The sequence below is a fragment of the Apodemus sylvaticus genome, chromosome 19, assembly GCF_947179515.1.
Source record: "Apodemus sylvaticus chromosome 19, mApoSyl1.1, whole genome shotgun sequence".
Classification (NCBI taxonomy): Eukaryota; Metazoa; Chordata; class Mammalia; order Rodentia; family Muridae; genus Apodemus; species Apodemus sylvaticus.
Genome location: NC_067490.1, coordinates 45,366,160 through 45,386,569, shown reverse-complemented (window position 1 = coordinate 45,386,569; position 20,410 = coordinate 45,366,160). Strand labels below are relative to the sequence as shown.

Here is a 20,410-nt window from a genome sequence, read left to right as displayed (position 1 = left end):
TCAAGGTGAAGATGCCCAACAGAATTAGAGTGATGTATTGGCCTTCTTCTGCCTCAGTTAAATCATACTAGCTTATACACTGTTAAGCTACAAGTCTTACCAAACAGGATCTTCTAGAGAATTCTTGACTGGAACCCCAACCCCCCATCCACCTCATGCTTTATTTGGTTTTATTCCTAATGAAACTACTGGTTGGGAACTGCTCCATCAGGAAGTGCTAAAGGATGAACAGCTTTTATCTGTGCTATTTGGCCAGGATGGCTGCAGGTTGTCTTTGGATGCCCCAGTGGTAATTAGCATCAGGATGGGGACATTTATGAGCAGGCTGAGGCAGTCCAGGAATCTCCATGGCCCTCTCTCTTCCCAGCATCAGGACCATTCTTGAGGAATTCTTCTCTTACCTATGCTGACTCCTGACAGAGCCATGCTCTGCACAAGGCAGCCAGCCTCCCTAAAGCGGAGGCAGCAGGGAAGCCTCAAGTGACGCCATGAATACCTTAGTGGGAGATTGCTCTGGTTTTTGTGGGAGTATGAATCCAGGGCGGTGTTTTGTTCTCGGTCTTTCCTGCTGTCACCCTGGTCGGCTCTGTCAAGAGGCACCGTTGTGGCGTCAGAAGGCACCCTGGTACCTCTCTTGCTTGTGTTGTGGTATACATCGTGTGTAACCACGGCCTCCACTTGTCCTGTGGCTTCACTTTGAGGATGTACTTGGACCCGCAGAGAGGAAGGGAGGCACACTCCGTCAGAGTCACCCATGTGTGCTCTTAGAATGAAGAGAGAGAGTGGCGAGTGTGTCAGTCGGCACACCCAGCAGAGCTGGCTAAGCTCAGCACCACAGCACGCACAGGACCAGAAGCTGCAGGTGAGGGGGCGCTCGGCCTAGAGAGCTGGGAAGTTGGGTGTGAAAGTGCAGGGCATGCAGGGTCGAGAGGAGATAGACGCTCAGCCTGGAGGACCCCCCTGCCTCCTGCCTCCTTGGCCTTATGTTGCTGAGAGGAACAGAGCTGGAGATGATGGAGTTGATTCAGAGGACGCTGGAACCAGGAGGCTGTTATACCTCTACACTGCTGGGATAGCTTCTATGCAGCCTGCTTGCTAACCACGTTGTAAGTCCTGGACAAGAATCTCAAGAACAGGGCTGGAGAGACGGCTCAGCGGTTAAGAGCACTGGCTGCTCTTCCTGAGGTCCCCAGTTCAATTCCCAGCAACCACATGATGGCTCACAACCATCTGTGATGGGATCTGATGCCCTCTTCTGGTGTGTGTCTGAAGACAGCAACTCTGTACTCATATACATAAAGTAAATAAATACTTCTTTTTTTTTTTTTTAAAAAAGATTCTTTTAAAAAAAAGAAAGCACAGAGAAACTGGGGTGCAAGGTTGATGAGCTGCATTTATCAGTTGTATAGTCTTTTGATTAAAGGCAGATCACAGCCTCTTATAGTTACCTAAATCTCAGGAGAATCCAGCCAGGCTTCTGGTCTGAGGAGCCACAGTGGGGCAGATGAGTATCACAGCGGCCAAAAATCCAGAAAAGGAGAAAAAAGTCACAAAGGAATAGCCTGGAAAACCTTTTTCAGACAATCCTTAAATCTCAGGCTTGCCTATGGACATAGCAAAGGAAAGGCAAGAGCCTGGACAGAGGTTTCAGAGCTGTCTCACAGCAGACGGAGCTTCAAGTCTGAGGCCACCTGAGTTAATTATCTGCTAAAGTAGAAGCAGTGAACTAAATCAGTATATTTAATAATCCCGCATCCGCAACATGCCGTGCAACCCGAAACCGCTAGGTGTAGGCAGGTGCCAGAGAATGACCCAGTCTTGAAAGAGCCGGTGTGGTGGTTTGAATATTCTTGGCCCAAGGAGCAGCACTATTAGGAGGTGTTCCCTTGTTGGAGTGGGTGTGGCCTTTCAGGAGGAAGTGAATCACTGTGGGGTTGGGCTTGTAGACCCTCCTCCTTACTGCCCAGGAGACAATCTTTTCCTGACTGTCTAAGGAACAAGATGTAGAACCCTCTGCCCCTCCAGCGCCACTCCTGCCTGGCTGCTGCTGTGCTCCCTGCTGACAGAACGGACTAAACCTCTGAGATTGCGAGCCACCCCTAACTGAATGTCGTCCCTGCAAGAGTTACCTTGATCAATAGAAACCCCAACTGAGACAGACGGTAACCAGCAGAGACGTGCCCTGAGATGATACAAATATCAGAATTATGGATGATATTTTTAAAATTACGCTTATTTATCAGTGGGAGTGGGGTGGGGTGATTGCATGGCATGCTATGTATGGACACCGGAGGGCAGTGGAGTGAGCTCTCTGTTTTTACCACATGGGCCCCAGAAATCGAACCCAGCTGTCAGGCTTGGGGGTAGGTGTCTTCACCCTTTAAGCCATCTCACCAGCCCTAGACAACATTTGCAAAGTAGCTTGAGGCAAACAGATTTTTGTGAGTTCAAGACCAGCCTGGTCTACACAGCAGGTGTTAGGCTAACCAAAGTTGTTTCATAAAGATGGGTTTTATATGTATGTCCAAATGTATAGAGGAAAATATACTAGTAGCAATGAGTGAAAAAATAAGAAACCTTAGAAAAGAATTTGAAAATATAAAAAAGAAACACATGGAAATTTTACACTTAATAATTCTAGACCCGGCACTAGAGAGATGGCATGGTGGTTGGCCACACGGCTGTCATTCAGGACCCAAGTTCAATGCCCAGTTCACACCAGGCAGTCCACAACCACCGTCTCCCACTTGAGGGGATTTGACCCCTTTTTGGCTTAGAAGGCAGCTGCGTTCACATGCACATACTAGAAACTCCACTCCACTCCCGAGCATGCATATAATTAAAAATAGAAATTAACCTTAAAATATTCTCAACCTAGGGCCTAGAGTCCCTTGACCAATGTCTCGGAAGATAGAGCTTCTTGCCACATGTGAAGACAAGAGTCCAGTTCTGACTCTGTTACCTATGTAAGGACTAGTGGGTTTATAAACCTTGCATTGTGGAGAAGGAGGCATGGAACCCCAAGACAAGCTAACTATCTAGACCAGCTGAGCCTGAGAGCTCCGGGCTCATCAGGAGACTGTACTTCAGTAAACAAAGTAGAAAGCTGTTGAAGAAGACGGCCAGAATCTGCCTGTGACCTCCACACATGAGCATGCACACAGGTATGTGCACTCCCACGGATGTGTGACACACAGATGTGCCTACACACATACACATCATTATAGACTTAGTCCTTTACAAAATACGTGCTTAATACCAGATTTAAAATGACAGGACAATTACTGATAGCCAGCATGGTGGCACCCGCCTGCAGTCCCAGCTCTTAAGTGGATGTAAAGGATCCTGTGGTCTGTGGTGTGGCCTGTGGTCTGTGCTGTGGTTTGTGGTCTGCATGGTGAGTTCCAACTCCACCAGGGCTATGTAGAGCCTCACCAGATGGTCTCAGAAACACACAAACAAACAAAACAAACAACAACAAAAAGAAAAGAAAGGAAAAGTACATAGTCTTGAAACCTGGGTAGGCTGCGGTAGCTCAGTAGAGCGCTTGCATAAGCCCAGGAAGCTAAGGTTACCCCTAGGCACTCATGTCAAAACGCCAGGCTCGGTCCCAGCAGGAAAGAGGCAGAGACAGGCAGGCTCGGGGGCTCCCTGCCTGTTCAGTCCGGGACCCCAGTCATGGAGTAGCACTGTCCTTGCTCTGGGAGGCTTTCCCACCTCGGTTAACTTCATCTAGAAGAATCCCTCAGAAAGCTGGAGCTGGGAGGCCCAGGCGTCCCACAGGTTTGCATGCCCGTACATCTCTCAAACCAGGAAAAGCTTTAAGTGTTTGAACGGGTAGGCTAAGGCTGTGCGTGGGTTCCTTGAATCTTTATCTTTTGATGGAGTGAGTTATTCTATTCGCAGTGTTGTTGTTGTTGATGTTTGAAGGGTTTGGACTTTGTCTACTCAGCAGCGCGGCGAGGCGCTCAGCCTTGCTCACATGTTGGGCATCTTTACCCAGTGCTTTGATGACGTGGAAAGCAGAAGAATGGGAGGAAGTATAATAACTCAGCCACTTCGTTTCCAGGACCGATAGCACTTTTCAAACATCTGAGCTCAAGAGGACTCAGTTTGTCCCCAGTGGCTCTCAAAGGAAAACCAAAACAACAGCAAAAACCCAAACCATCTAGCTGCAAACAAATCACACGGAAGGAGACCTCCGCACAACTTTGCCATGTGCAGACATTACAGTCCTGGGATTTAAAATAAGCTCATTATCTGCCCTGCATTATTTCCCTGCCCTGCACAGCCCTGACCCCCACAGTTGACATACCTGTGCAAACCCTCTGCTGGTGGGGCCGGAACCTGGTCTTCCTTCCTGTGAATAGTCTCCCAAATTTCTGGAAAGATCCCAGAGCCAAACACATTTACAGTACTGGCCTTCCATCTCACAGACAGCAGATGCTGCCCCCTGCTGAGGGATGATCAGGAGGCCCCATTATATAAGTGGATGTGTGCTACTCTGTGGGGACTGACTTGTCCTTTGGGCAGAGACACAGCATTGCCAATTCCTTCAGCAATCTCTATAGATGTCTGGCTAAACGCATTCTATTTAAAAATGAGCAGGAGAAAAATAGAAACATTTCACTGTTGGCCGTACAATTTGTCATCTTCTGTACAGTCAAATACCATTGTCCTCTGTGAGAGACATTCGTAAAAATGGTTAGATGGCTGATAAAATATTTTTCTGAGTGAAAAAGGAAGGAATTGTTATAGGGTTACTTAAATAACCGAGTTTATGAAATAATTCTAGCACATTTGGACTGTTTTTCTTTCCCTTGCCAGTATTTTTTTTTTTTCAGTATTTGCTTGGCTGCTAATATCCAGATTCGTATATTTCAGAGAACTAGTTGGCTTGTGTGGCTAGCTAGTCTTTTATCACATTAAAGAAGTAGCTCGGCGTGTTGAGCAGCTGAGGATCGTGTTAAGCTGCCTTTAGACCACTGTCTTTAAGGAGATTAGCTGGAGATGCTCCACAGGAGTAGACCACCTGCAAGGGTATGCTTGTGATTCCCCACTCTGCCTGGTCCATCAATAAAACTCAGACGTAATGGCCCTAGCCAGTGAGACCAGGGGAGCACACCAGGCCCTAGATTGAGCCCTGTAACCACATTCCACACTTTCAAACACCACCACTCACCCCACCCCACCCCACCCCACATGTACACACACACACACACACACACACACACACCAGGAATAATTACCAAAGCAATCACATATAGATGGTATGTCTCTGGAAAAATAAAAACCAAAAAACCCCAAGGCTTGTTACCGGTGTTCCTGATGTAGGGGACACATAAAACCCTGGGTATTCCCATTTTCTGGAACCTGGCTGGCCTGAAGAACAAGGGAGCCAGGAGGAACAGAATCTAGACGTCCAACATCTTCTGGTGGCTTCTAAAAACCTGAAAGAGAACACCTTAACTGTAAACTTAAGAGCACAAGAGCTGGCTGGACTGTGTGGGAGGCCACTCAGCTCCCCAGGAGGGGTCGCCTCCAGCCCAGGCTTAGCTAGCCAGCGTCTGAGAAGGCCCTTACCCACCCACCTACTCACCCACCAGTCTTACAAGCAGAAGAGGTGGCCCTGTTGATCAAGTACTCCATGCTGCCTACTCACTGTGCCTCACACCATAGCTGAAAACCTGGGTAGCTTATGAACTCCCCCAGGCAGAGCATTCTTACAGTTGATGTGTTCAGAGTGCCCTAGTGACTGTCTCTGAGCCTCAAGCTTACACTAAGCCAGCCGCCATTTTCAATCTGTACTATAGATGAACATAGCTCCTTATGCTTCCAAAAATTTTAGGTGTGTATGAAGCACCTGAAGACCCCATCCTGGTCAGCTGACTGCTTAAGCAACTGTAGTCTGATGTACTCGATCCCAGGCTGTTCCTATAACCACCCCGTGGAGCTGCTTCTGCTGGTTTTATGGGTTGTACTGGTGTTCAGTGATTCTTAATAGTAGTTGTGAGTCTACTGATAATGGTTTCCTATTTCTTCATATTCCCTTTTAAACGACTATTTTGTTTATGAGTATCTGTGTGAGTGTATGCTGTTTGTGTGTGTGTTCCCATGGAGGCCAGAAGGGGGCGTCAGATCCCCTGGAGCTGGATTAACGCCGCCTCATATGAGCGCTAACTGCACTCTGGACCCTGGGAAGAGCAGCAAGTGCTCTTTGTTGAGTCTCTCCAGCCCTTCTTCCTGTTCTTCCGATGCTGCTTCTAACAGCACTGCATCTTCCCTCCCTCCCTACCGCGGGCTGTGTAAGCCAACTGCTTCCTGCCAACCACTGAACTCTCTACTCTCTCCTCCCCCAGCTAAGCCGGAAGTACTCCCAGGACCCGAATAAGCACGCTTATCACACGGGAGGCTCTTGGCAGGGCTGCCTGGTGTGACATGTGCTATGGGGGGGTTGTCAGTCCCAGAATCTCCAGAAATTAGGCCCCTGCAGAATTTGGAGAGAGCTCTGTATTGCCCCGGGCTCATTCAGGGATGCAGGTTTATGCTTCTACTGGCTTACTGTTAGAGTGTCACTCCCCGGAGTCCTGCGGTAGGCACTTGGAGGGGCTAGATCTGGCAAACTTCCTGCTTGCCTCCCAGCCTTGAAATGACTTTCACAGAGGAGGGTGAGTTTTTCTCAGCGCTCCTGAGAACACCCTTGGAGAGAATCCCTCAGGGTTGGCACAGTGTCCTAGCGTGGTAAGTATTCCCTCTCTGGGTCTTAAGGTCTCATGTTCCTGAGATTCCTCCCGTCTGACTCTTGGGGAAATACTTTACTAATAGATTTCAGTGCTTTGTTTTCTAATTTCAGATTTGGAATTCGACAGCTATATGTCCTTTAATAATGTCAACTCATGTAGTCTTTTGGTTTGTTCTGTGAAGGCCACATACACTCTAACTTCCATCAAATATTGTTCCTAGGGTATTTTATGACCCGAGGCGTGGCCATTCCTGTTATAAACAAAGCAAGATGCCATGCGTACTTGTTTAAGGAGATGCTCTCCAGGGTACTGCTGTAAGGGGGTTATAAAGCAAAGGCCAAATGGATGAAGAGCGACTCGTGGGATGGTATAATCTAGACAGAGCCTGACATGGTAATAATCCTACTTGAGCAGAATAAGCTTTATAGTAAGGCCGGAAGAAAGACCCTCAAGCTGACAGCTCCTGTGCGGATGAGGATGTGTGGACAGCTGCTTACTGTAGGTCGTGCCGGGCGCGGGGCAGGGAGAAAATCCCCACTCCTGGCACCAGGGTCAAAGCCAAAGCAGACAGCTGTGCTGTTCCTCTCGCAGGAGAGAGATGCCAGCAAGCGAGGTCTTTATTCCTCAAAGTTTGCCGAGAAACCGCTACGTGTGATGCAGCTGTGCATCCCGGTAATTAAGGAAAACAAACGCTCTTTGCAAACTCATTATAGATTTAAAGTTCCTTAAGTTTCCATCAGGTTTCCACAGAAACAAAGAGTTTGAGACAATAGTGGGGAATGCATAAACCATCGAATAAGTGGATTTTAATTGTTCCTGTCTCGAAAATTATCCAGATAACCAGCCGCATCAAAGACTATTAAACTTTTTAATTGTTCAGGTAGAAAGACGGAGAATGTCATCATTATATATCAGAAGAACCCACTGTGGATAATGCTACCTGAATAACACACTCAAGGATACGACTAAGTGAAGCGCCATTTAGTACTCAGAAGGAATCACGGGCTTTAATTATTCATAGGGCACACTGCATGAATTCACAATATCAGTTATGGTTTCGGGACGTATCCTATCTACGGCGCACTTACACAGGAGCATGAGGCACTGCGGAATGAAAGCACAGGTATCTCAGCTGCCACGGCGTCCCCTGTATGCCAGTTAATTTTATGTTACTGTGGTCAGGTCAGTGCGCTTTTGGAGTTCTTATAGGATTTAGTATTATTCCTCATCCAAGTTGTCATTGATTTAGAAGTCTTTTGTTTGTATATTATTTTTAGACAGGGTCTCACCTGACCCAGGTTGGCCTCAAACCTACTATGTATCAAAGAAAGACTTTGGACTCCTAATCCCCTTGCCTATACTGCCCAAATGCCGAGGTTATTGGCCATAATGCACAGCTGGAGGAAGTCTTGTGTGTATGACTTACATAAAATGCACGCCTTTGTTCCTTTCTGCTAGGGACTGAAGGGGGTAAGCTATCGGTGACCCTCCGAGTCTCCCAGGCTCGTACAGTGATATATTAAGGTGGCAATGGCAAACCTGAAGAGATTTATAACCTTTCCAGCTTTTCAGTGCAGTCACATACTTCTTAACGTCAGTATAGGCTCAGAGAAATGCTCCAGTAAGTTTTGTCAAGCGAACACCATTGAATGTGCTCAGGAAAACACAGGCTCAGTGGAGAATCTGTTGTTCCCGAGCTATGAACCTGCACAGCGGATCACCTCACTGGATACATAGCAAAGATGCTTGACACACAGGAGTGAGTGAGCGTGTGTCAGTGTAGAAAGGGTTCAGAAAGTTACTAAGATATAGAAAATTTTCAGCTCCATTATAATTTCATGGACCCCTGATGTATATAGCCCACCGTTGACCAAAAATGTCATCATGTGGTGTGTATTTGTGCTAGATATTTTACACATTGACTTTACATTAGTACTGGAGAGTGTGCAGCGGACTGGGTAGCTGAAACTGTGAGGTGGCATAGGAGGTACTACAGGTGAAGGCACTGTGAGCCTGGAAACCTGAGTCTAATCCCTGGGACCATGGAAAGGAGGAAGGACAGGACCAACTCCACAGCTGGCTCCTGACTTCCACTTGGCTACTCAGACACAACACGCATGTGCATGTGAGCATGCATGGACGCACACACACACACACACACACACACACACACATAACACACACCACTCACACACTCACACACACACATACACACACACACACACACTTATAGTGTTAAAATTATAAATAGGAATTAGTAAAGATATTTAGCATTGCTTAACATCACCATTCTCTTTTATTCTCTTTTGTCATAATGCATTTTGCTTCTTTTGTAAAATATACAATTTTTTAAATGCAGCTCTTTAAACACAACTTAGTGTACTTGCAGGTGGCAGTTGGTCCCTTTCCTACTTATATAGTTTGGGCAAAACACACATCTGAACACAGTTGTAAACTTGCAGTACACTTCTTTCACTCATGTTTCTCATGAGTGCGTTTCCATGTCATAAAATATGTTTTATGAACACCGTTGTTGGCAACATCCCCCACCAGATGTCAAGGTTGAGTTTGGCAACACCGAGCCAAGTGTCCCTGTGCACACACAGCTCCAAGTATCCTTGTGCACACACACATCTCCAGTGTCTCCGTGCACACACAGCTCCAAGTGTCCCCGTGCACACACAGCTCCAGTGACCCCATGCACACACAACTCCAGTGTCCCCGTGCACACACAGCTCCAGTGTCCCCGTGTACACACAGCTCCAAGTGTCCCCGTGCACACACTGCTCCCAATGTCCCCATGTACACACAGCTCCCAGTGTCCCCATGCACACACACAGCTCAAGTGTCCCCATGCACACAGCTCCATGTGTCCTTGTGCACACACACAGCTCCGTGTGTCCCTGTGCACACAGTCTTTTGTTGGGTCTCAATTACTTTGTCCTTCTGTTTTCTAGAAGTGACTGGGTCGAGTTCATATCTTGTAAAGGGTTCCTCACTGAGTCTGACATGTTTTCTGGAACAACTGAATGAGGTTACTCCTCAGTGAGCTGGGGGAGTGTCACACACTCACGCGCACGGAGCAGCTGTTTATTTCCTTTGCAAGCCCAGGATGTGAGCCATGGCCCATCGATGCCATCGTCCTCTTGGGCGATACGGACCTTCCTCACTTGTCTCGCAGCCTTAAACCTCATGAGATTTCCCATTCTGCAAACTGTCAGTTCAAACTCCACATTCCCATTTCTGCCGGAGTGCTCTTAAGATGCTATCTCCCCTAACGCCCTCTTCACGTCAATCCATTCTTTCCTTGCAACTCTCTGCTTTCAGTCAGCCGCTCCCAAGTCTTCCTGCATCCTGTGGATGCTACATAATTTTCTAACTTGTCTCCTGTGCATAGTAATCATAAGCATTATTTCTGGAAATAAAACGTATACTAAGGCATAAAATCTTAAGTCAGTTCAGGAGTCAGAGGCGCCAGGTAAATCACTGAATATATATTTACATACTTTTACCCGTAATGTAAAACTAAAAATTCTAGACCATATTTTTGTACACGTACTGAACTAGTTATCGATAATGAGAACATAGAGTTCTGTAGTAGCTCTCCCTAGTGAGAATGGTTCCTTTAGCTACTGCTGCATAATAACTCATCCCCAAGCGCAGAGGATTAAAACAATAAGTATTTATTCCTGCCCTCTAGTGTCCTGGTCAGCTGGGACGTTCTTTTGATCTCTGCTGGACTGGCATTGGCATCTGCAGTTTTGCTGATCTGAGTTGGACCCTGGTCTGTTTGGGGACCTGCCAGCTTTATGCTGGTCCAGGGTTCATCCTCATGGGGCAGTCGCCGCCTGTGCGCTCTGCAGAGTGGACCTAGGTATGCAGAAGCCTGAGGGGCTGAGGCCGAAGCCGACAGCTCGAAACTGTCTTATGCCTCTTTCTGATGGCCCTGCATTACAAACCCGGGTTCAAAAGTAGGCAGATCCCTCACTTCATATCTTAATAAGATAGCTGGGGAGCCACAGCCCAGGCAGGATAGACAAGCAGGAACACCTGGAGCCGTTTCCAGGCATGGGCCACCCCACGTGGGCATTTCTCCAAAGACATGTCAGATGTTTTAACTTGTGATTTTTAATTAATACGTTGAATGGTTCCAAACATTTTAAACACTGACTGCTAGAAGCATTCTGTGGCAGCATTACCTATGTATAGCCTCTTATAGTCTCCATGATGGCTGGCAGATACCAAAACTGATACCACTTGTTTGGCCTACAGCACTATCAGCAATATGTGGTTCAGTGAAAACATCTAATTCTATATGTTATATAATGAAAAACAGTTATCAGGTAGCTAGGCGTGGTGGCGCACACCTTTAATCCCAGTGCCTGGGAGGCAGAAACAGATGGATCTCTGTCAGTCTGAGGCCAGCCTGACTGAGCAAATCCCAAGTTGCCATAATACATAGTAAAATCTGGTGTGTGTGTGTGTGTGTGGTGTGGTGTGCGGTGTGTGTATGACATGTATGTGTGTGGTGTGTGATGTGTCTGTGGTGTGTGGTATGTGTGTGTGGTGTGTGTGTGTGTGTGTGGTGTGTGTGTGGTATATGGTGTGGTGTGTGTGTGTCATGTGTGGTATATCTATGGTGTTTGGTGTATGTCTGTGGTATGGTGTGTATGTGTATATGTGGTATGTCTGAGGTGTGTGTGTGGTGTGTACTGTATGTGTGGTGTGTATATGTGGTGTATCTGTGGTGTGTGTGTGTGTGTGATGTGTTTGTGGTGTATCTGTGGTGTGTGTATGTGTGTGTGTGTGTACATGTGTGGTGTGTTTGGTGTGTTTGTGGTGTGTGTCTCTGTGTGTGTGTGCGTGTGTGGTGTTTTTGTAGTGTGTGTCTGTGTGTGTGTGTGTGTGTGGTGTTTTTGTGGTGTGTGTCTGTGTGTGTGTGTGGTGTTTCTGTGGTGTGTGTATGTAGTGTGTGTGTGTGTGTGGTATGTGGTGTGTGTATGACATGTGTGTGTGTGGTGTGTGATGTGTCTGTGGTGTGTGGTATGTGTATGTGGTGTGGTGTGTGGTGTGGTGTATGTGTGTGGTGTATGGTGTGGTATATGTGTGTGTCATGTGTAGTGTATGGTGTGTCTGTGGTGTTTGGTGTGTGTATGTGGTATGGTGTGCATGTGAATATGTGGTATGTGTATGTGTATGTGTGGTGTGTGTATGTTATGTATCTGTGGTGTGTGTGTGTGGTGTGGTGTGTGTGTGTATATGTGGTGTGTCTGTGGTGTATGTGTGTGTGGAATGTAGTATATGTGTGGTGTGTGCATGTGGTGTATCTGTGGTGTGTGTATGTGTGTGTGTGTGGTGTGTTTGTGGTGTGTGTATGTAGTGTGTGTGTGTGTGTGTGTATGTGTGTGTGTGTGTGTGTATGCTTGGAGAGTTCAAATGAAAGAACTGGCCTCCCCTGGCAGGCTTGCATGTTATCAGTATATCACTCTACTGATTCATTTCATAAATATTAAGCACTTCCTACAGCCTATGTACCATGTTACTGCAAACATAGTGCAGGCCTGGGCTCCGTCTCTGGCCATGCATTGAGGACAAGGTCTGATACAGAAGCTGTTTGTCACCTGCATATGACTCCTGGGCAGAGGCCATGTGCAGTGTCGTGGGCAGCAGTGTCCTTTCCTGGAGGACAGACTGGCTCAGTACAGCTCTTCACCCACTGAGGCCACCCCACGCATGAGCTCACAGAAGGATTCCCGAATTGTTACTAGGTCCTAGCTGCGTGCTGAGGAGTGTCCCACATGCCCTCGGGGGTCTATATGTGACTGGCATTTCCTGCACATTTACTCAGTAGTCAGGACGTTGAGTCCTCAGGACAAGCCTGCAAGATAGAATCTCCTTCACTGGGGAAAAAACCCAACTTCAGAGTAATCTGCTCAAGGCCGCCTGACTGCAAGGAACAGGGCCAGCGTCTCCAACCCCTCATTGCCTTGCCAGATGAAATGTAACACTTTTAATTAATAAACACTTCTGTAGTTCATCAGATTCAGTCCTGAATTTTTTCTTTGAGTGTTATAGACATTTAAACAACAAAGCCACTATGTAAACTATTTACTAAGTAAAAGCCCTCGTTGTTTTCTTTTTTGTTGTTGTTTTTGAGACAGGGTCTCTTTCTGTAGCGCTGGCTGTCCTGGAACTTACTGTGTAGACCAGGCTGGCCTTGAACTTCCCCTACTCAAAGCCTGGAACTTTCCATGGCTAAAGAAAGTACTGTGGCTTCCGCCAGGGTTAGGCACAAGGTCTGGGGGTGAAAACTCCAACCAGGGAAGGTTGGGAAGGGCGTGGTCCCCAGCTGTTTGCTATGTCTGTACCTGTGTATAGACATAACCTGGCCTCCAGTGCCCCTGAAGTTACCATCTAATCCCTCTGTGACAAGGGTTCCAATGAAATGAATCCAGGGACGACCACAGTTCCCCGCTCTCTGTTTTACTTACAGCCACTTGGAGCAAGTGACTATTTGGAATTATCGAAGAATTTTGATACAGTAATCATACGAAACATTCCACAGTTTTCACTGGCAAAGAGGACGCAAGCGCGAAGATTCATCACCCTCATTGATAACTTCTATGACTTCAAGGTAAGGATGGGCGCCATTTTCATCAGTCACAAGCTGCTCCCTGTATGTCCCTGTCCCTTTATCCCACGAGTAGACTGCACATACCAGACGGAGTGCTCGGTGCTCAGACGACAGCCCGAGAATGATGATTGGCCCTTTGCCTTGTGGAAACACTTCCTTCAATCCCCCAGCGCCACCCAGGAACTAACCAGCAAGAGACATCATGGTGTTCTGCTTTTAATCCCCAGGTTTTAGCCAGGTAGGGCAGAGCCACTGCCTGCCCACAAAAGGTGATGTAGCCTAGTGGTTAGGGAGCAGACCCTGGCACCAGGGTGTCTGTCCTGGAGACTGGCCCAGCCTCTGAGATTTGGCTGACTTCTGTAGAAGTGAAGGGCAGTAATGATACTTGCATGGTTTTGTGAGGAAGAAGTGTAGCAGGCTGCCCCCCAGGCGAGCCCCCTCTTCACAATGTATGCCCCCAAAGGAAGATACCCACAGGAAAAATAGTTTGCTTTTTTAAACCACTCAAGGTCTCCCTCCATAGTCTTTGCTCAGAATCAAGCAGTAATTCTAAAACTGGGGGGATTTTGTAGGAAAGGGAGAAGGAGAGGAGGCTGAGAGGAGCTTCGTTTGCTCGTCTGTCCGATGGTCTCTGAGACCCTGAGGAAGATGCCAGGCTGACAGACAGTGGCAGCTGGCACGGTGGTTCCCGTCCTGGAGCCCAGGGCGCAGGGCCCAAGCAACATGAATTTCATGTCTGTGGAGATCATGTGCCATTACTAGTTCAGGATGACCACACGGAAAGAGGTCTCTGAGCCTTGGTGTCCAGGACTAGTTGAGAGAGGCCCATCGAAGTCTCCTGTGGTTGCATCAGAAACATCATGGCCACTTAAAATCCAGATTCCAGAGCCACTCCAACCCCACCCTAGCTAATGAACCCTGGGCACGTTTGCAGGGCAGAGGGTAAAGGGCTGGCTGCAGGGCAGGAGGGCTAACCTGGGACGGGCATGAAAGGCAGCCCGCAGGCTCTGCTGAAGCAGCTCAGGAAAGCCTGCAGCAGCACGCGGCAAAAGCCATCTGAGCAGGGCTCAGGAGCCGCAGGCAGGGACGCCAGGGAGCGAGGCAGAGGCTCATCCAGGAGGCACTGCCCTGTGCTCATGGGCACCCCCAGGTGCATGTGTCCACCCCCAGGTGCTTGTGTCCACCCCCAGGCGTGGCCCACAGGGCTGGAGGGTATCGACGGTTTTCAAAGGGCAAAGGCTCCTCAGGAAAATAGCGGAGGTGGCACTGGGATAGAGGGTAAAGGCCGTGTGGTTTATGTTATGCCTTCAAGAAAATCTGCTCCCCAGTTCTCAGCCGTGACTCGGTCGCCTCAGCTTCTCCCTCATTTAAAGGAATAAAAGCTTTACCTGGCAGTGTGTGACAAAATACTCCAGCTACCCTGACAGTTATTCTAACTAAACCACTTATTTAGAGATTTTATTCTCTTTTAAAGTATGGTCAGAATTATCTTATTTCAGAAATTGAGAGCTTTAAGCAGACATTATTCTAGAACGTATTCATGAAGATTTGTGAAATAGGACATATCCACTTAAGTGATGGAAGAAGTGCCAATTGTGATTGAAAGATTTTTTAAAATAAAATGAGAATGCGGGTCCCGAAAGTCAACATGTTGTTTTAAAGCCTTGATTATTTACTTGAAGGATGATTTTTGAAAGGCTCACAACAAATCTGGGTTCTTTAAACATCAGGAGGGATATGTTTTGAAGCTGGGCATGGAATACATGCCTATAATCCTGGTGCATGGGAGGAAGAGGCAGGAATATAATGGGTTAGGGGATAGCCTGAGCTACATAGTGAACATGCTTATAATCCTGGTGTGTGGGAGGAAGAGGCAGGAATAGAATGGGTTGGGGGATAGCCTTAGCTACATAGTGAACATGCCTATAATCCTGGTGCATGGGAGGAAGAGGCAGGAATAGAATGGGTTGGGGGATAGCCTGAGCTACATAGTGAACATGCCTATAATCCTGGTGTGTGGGAGGAAGAGGCAGGAATAGAATGGGTTGGGAGATAGCCTTAGCTACATAGTGAACATGCCTATAATCCTGGTGTGTGGGAGGAAGAGGCAGGAATAGAATGGGTTGGGGGATAGCCTGAGCTACATAGTGAACATGCCTATAATCCTGGTGTGTGGGAGGAAGAGGCAGGAATAGAATGGGTTGGGAGATAGCCTTAGCTACATAGTGAACATGCCTATAATCCTAGTGTGTGGGAGAAAGAGGCAGGAATAGAATGGGTTGGGGGATAGCCTTAGCTACATCTGTCTGAAAGAACAAAATGACACAAAGGACAAGTATGATAAACTAATGGACAAAAAAGACGTAAACTGTTTTCAAGCCATGATCACGTCTGCCCACTCGCCTGATACTGAGATAATGAGGGGAAGTTGATGCCATTGTCTTTGAAGAGTGCCCTGCAGGATGCTAACAGAAAAAAGGTCTGGAGACCGCCACAGCTCATGGCTCCACAGCTCAGAATGAGTGCGAGCGGCTCTTCCCGAGAACTGGCACCCACGCTGGGCACTGACTCCAGCTCCAGGGATCCTACACCCTCTTCTGAGCTCCACAGGCACCCTGCACACACCCACACAGACACACATGATCGAAAATAAATATTAAACAGAGAAAGGAATTCAGGCAGATCTTTGTGGAGTCATCATGACCCCGATGGCCCCACTCTTACTAGTCCTGTATTGAGAGGTTTTCAACGTGAGCTGTGGAGGGGCCTCGAACATCCAAACCAGAGACGAAAAGGAAGACCACTGGCGTAGGACCCGGGGTCCGGACTGAGACTGCCCAGGCCTGGGGTCCCCTGTATAAAGCTGGTGTTGTTTGCTTCACAGTGTGGTCTCAGCTGTGTGGAAATGCTTTGGTAAGTGCTGTGTGGTTTTCAAACATCACGCAAGTACAAATGACTAGGAAAAACCCACAGACATTGTAAAAGCAGAGACCCAAGCTCCTTATGTGACAGACAGGTTTATCTTGTGAGTGGAGTCTCACTTCCTCTCTTCCCGGTCAGGTGCGCACCATCTGCTGTGCCTCAGTTCCGATCTCGAGCTTGTTCCTGCAACAGCCTCACGACAGTGAGTCGGACCAAAGCAGAGTGCTGATGGACGACCTGGGGCTGGGCCAGGTAGGTGATAGTAGCCTCATTTCTTCGTATTATAAAATGGCGCAGCGGTTTAGGGTTTGAGGCACGCCACATTTTGCAGAAGGAATGCAATGTATAGTTAACCATATAGTTAATGGCGGTGCCGTCCAGCCATTGAGAGAGGCTCATCTCGGAGCCCCCATTGATCGTCTAAGCCTTTGCTTCATTTCCCGTAGCAGAGTCAGAGTCCCATAGAGAACCTAGCAAGTCCCCAGCCTAAATAAGAAATCCCTGCTTTAGTCCCGGACTTTCCATTAAGGAAACACAGAGCACCCCAGGGATGCTCTGTAGGAAACGGACTGCTATGGTCTGGGTTTTTTCTGGAATTTGAACTCTGGATTCATCCCAGGTCAATCAGAAGGATTCCCTTCTTTCCTGAAAGCATTAGGGGAGACACTGATCAACTGTGAAACCACTGACCTATTAGTCAAAAGTTTAACTGTCAGCACTGGGGCTGGAGAGACAGCTCAGCAGTTCAGAGCACTGACTGCTCTTCCAGGGGACCTGGGTTCGATTCCCAGCCCCCACGTGGCAACTAACAAGTTCTAGGGGGTCTGACGCACTGTTCGGGCTTCCACGATGCAGATTGCATAGACACACGTGTAGACAAGACACCCACACATGTAAAATAAAAAGAGAATTAAATCTCAAAAAAAATTTAACTGCCTCCATTTGACCCCAAGAGTAGGGACCACATTCTTCCAGGCCTGACAGAAACTTCTTGCCGACTTGATTAGGCTTTATTCATCCTTGGGTAAACCTTGAAAACATGATCGCTGTAGCAAAATACCATAACGTATACAGCCATATACGTTATAACGAATATAACTAATGTATCCACCACGGAAGCTGTCTCTCACAGTTCTGAGTCTGAGATCCAGTTATTTTGTCATATACCTCACGTGGCAGAAGGAAGGAAGGGAGGGAAGGAGGGAGGGAGAAAGGGAGGACCATCCTGGGCCTTCTTTTATGAAGACACCATTGCTGTTCTTGAGGACCCCGCTAATCAACAGAGCCCCAAGGCTCTGACACATAGCGTCACTCTGTTGAGGGCTAAGGTTTCAACACAGACATTTTGGAAGACTCCAACATCCAGACTATAGCAGTGTAGGATTAACTGTTTAAAAACTCCTGTGTGGTGGGGCTGGAGAGATGGCTCAGCAGTTAAGAGCTCTGACCACTCTTCCTAAGATCCTGAGTTCAAATTCCAGCAACCACATGGTGGTTTGCAACCATCTGTAATGGGATCTGACACCCTCTTCTGGAGTGTCTGAAGACAACTACAGTGTGCTTACATATAATAATAAATAAATCTTTAAAAAAAAAAAACCCATGTGGGAACCACAGCAATGGTCCCTCTCAAAGTGCAATGACTATTGGACTTGGTCATTGGTCATTGACCTCATTAATTTCAAGGGATGTACCTGAGGGGCTAGTCAGTCATATTGGTCTCTCAGCAGAGGCTCAACATTTTTGTAAGAGTCAGGGTTTAGACATGGGCCCAGGTGAGCTCAGCCCATCATGGAGAAGTCAGAGAATGTGACCTCAGAGTCCTAGAGTCACAGGGACCCAGTGGGGAAGATGGTATTAGGACCATAGAAATCTTCTCTGAAAGAATTTAAGAGCAAACTCCCAAGGCAAGAAGTGAAAATCCAAAGCTGTCCTCATGACCACATGTCATGTTGATATTCCCAGTCCTGGGGGTGCTGTCTGGCCTCACGCGGAAGGTTCCCCAGCTACCGCTCAGCAGATGCCGAATACCTGTAACTGAGGACCACAGTAGTGCTCTACTCTATAAAGTCAGATTTCAGACAGGTTCTCCAGGGCCAGGAACCACAGACCCTCCCAGTCTCTCAGTCTAGAAAGGGCACCTTAAAGATTGTCCTCAGGAGTTTCTGAAATTATTAGAAGTGTTGGGTGCTCTCTCTCTCTCTCTCTCTCTCTCTCTCTCTCTCTCTCTCTCTCTCTCTCTCTCTCTCTCTCTCTCTCTCTCTTTCTCTTTTGGGGGGGATAAGACAGAGTGTTGCTTTGAACTTATGATCTTCCTATCTTAACCTATGGAGTTCTGGGTTTAGAGGGTAAATCACCGTGCCTGGCAAAATTACCATTTTGCTATTGGCTGCTTTTGAAAAGAGGTTTCTTTCTAGCATGGTCCTTTAGAGTTTGCAGCGGACTTCCATTATGAGCAAAACCTTCTGTACTTGGCTTTGATCTGATATTTTTTATCTTTTTTCTTTCTGGTTCTGTTGATTATCTATTAGTTTAGATGAGCTGACACTTTAGTCTCATTTGAGAGATGACCTATGGAAAAATATATTATCCAAATCGATGAGGGTGAAGGTTTCTTTAATCGGGGATTTGTTTCTGCAAGTCTTCCTTCAGAGCAACGGTTTTCACAGGGTCTGGCTCTATCTGTCTGTCTGTCTGTCTGTCTGCTCACAGGACTCAGCGGGGCTCTCCATGTTCACGGGCGAGGAGGAAATCTTTGCCTTTCAGCGCACCATTTCCCGGCTCACAGAGATGCAGACCGAGCAGTACTGGATTGAAGGGGACAGAAGCCGGAAGTGACTGTCACTTTCACAAGAACAATAAAAAAGGTGGCTGGCTAAGGGGAGACAGCGAGATGTGACAGGATCGTTTCCTCGTCAGTTATGCACTTTGCCCTCTGGTCTGCTGCATCTGAGGCAGTGGACAGGCACCCTGAAGAAGAGCCATGGTTATTTATGAAGTAGAATCATGACTCTTGAAGATTAATGCAAAACCTGACATGTTGGCGCCCGACTGAATCGTGAACGTATAGGCAGGGAATGCAGGATGCTTGTGCATCTCCAAGCCCCGGCTGCACCGTAGTCACGCCTTAGAAATACATCCGCCATAAGAAGCAGGTGGAATCCTACTTTTTGGGTTAAAACAAAGCTTTCTAAACATAAGCTGAAGGGAAAAGCATCTTCCATTGGCCTCTGTATTTCTCTTTGTTGTTGGTTGTGAATGGCAATAAACTTCAGGCCTCCAGGTTTCCTCATCCCTAGAGAGAACCTGTGTCTAACCGGTAGATCTGGGTTGGCAGGTAGTACCTGACCCCGTGAGGATGTGGGTTACAAAACCATCAGGTAAGGAGAAGTGGAGATGGCTCAGCGGTGAAGAGCACTGACTGCTCTTCCAGAGGTCCTGAGTTCAATTCCCAGCAACCACTTGGTGACTCACAAACATCTGTAATGAGATCTGACGCCCTCTTCTGGAGTGTCTGAAGAGAGCAATAGTGTACTCATATACATAAAACAAATAGCTTAAAGAAAAAAAAAGGAGCAAGTGGAAAATTCCAACTTATAGGCAGGTCACCCTCTGATAGACAGCCAAAGTGGGACAGGTACCAGCATCCTGATGGGTAGGAATGCTGGAGGAGGCAGGGCCCCAGCCCCAGCTCCAGCCCCAGCAGCGTGGACCACCCCATCCCCCGGGGTTCCCACTCTGTTCACCAGCTTCTGCTTGCACTACAGAGTCACTCACTGTCCTTGATCCCGAGTTGCAGTTTCATAGGAAACTGGAAAGGACACTTGACAAATCTGTAAATAAAAGCTGATTTCTCCTTCACTGAGTGTGTCTGATTCGTTTAAATAAATCCCATCTTTGCTAAGTTTTATCACCAAAGGGAATTGGGTTCTAGTTATTTTTAAGGGCTGGAGAGATGGCTTGGTAGTTAAGATGTGTGCTGATCTTGCACAGGACCAGAGTTCAGTTCCTAGCACCCATGATGGGTGCCCATGTCCCTATAACCACACACACACACACACGCACACGCACACGCACACGCACACGCGCACACGCACACACACACACATAT

The 20,410-nt window shown here is 47.5% G+C and overlaps 1 protein-coding gene across 3 annotated transcripts in view; it reads left to right on the top strand.

The window, feature by feature from the left end:
- The window catches only part of Afg1l (AFG1 like ATPase), a 157,473-nt gene extending 137,313 nt beyond the window's left edge, over window positions 1–20,160 (top strand). For 2 of the 3 annotated variants that reach the window (XM_052163885.1, XM_052163887.1), the window contains 3 exons: window positions 13,237–13,377; window positions 16,438–16,551; window positions 19,012–20,160. In XM_052163885.1, coding sequence (XP_052019845.1) covers window positions 13,237–13,377; window positions 16,438–16,551; window positions 19,012–19,137 — 381 coding nt within the window. In that variant the 3' untranslated portion in view covers window positions 19,138–20,160. Of the gene's footprint in view, window positions 1–13,236; window positions 13,378–16,437; window positions 16,552–19,011 lie in introns of those variants that run through there. The other variant, XM_052163886.1, reaches the window with a different exon arrangement.
- The last annotated feature ends 250 nt before the right edge of the window (window positions 20,161–20,410 follow it).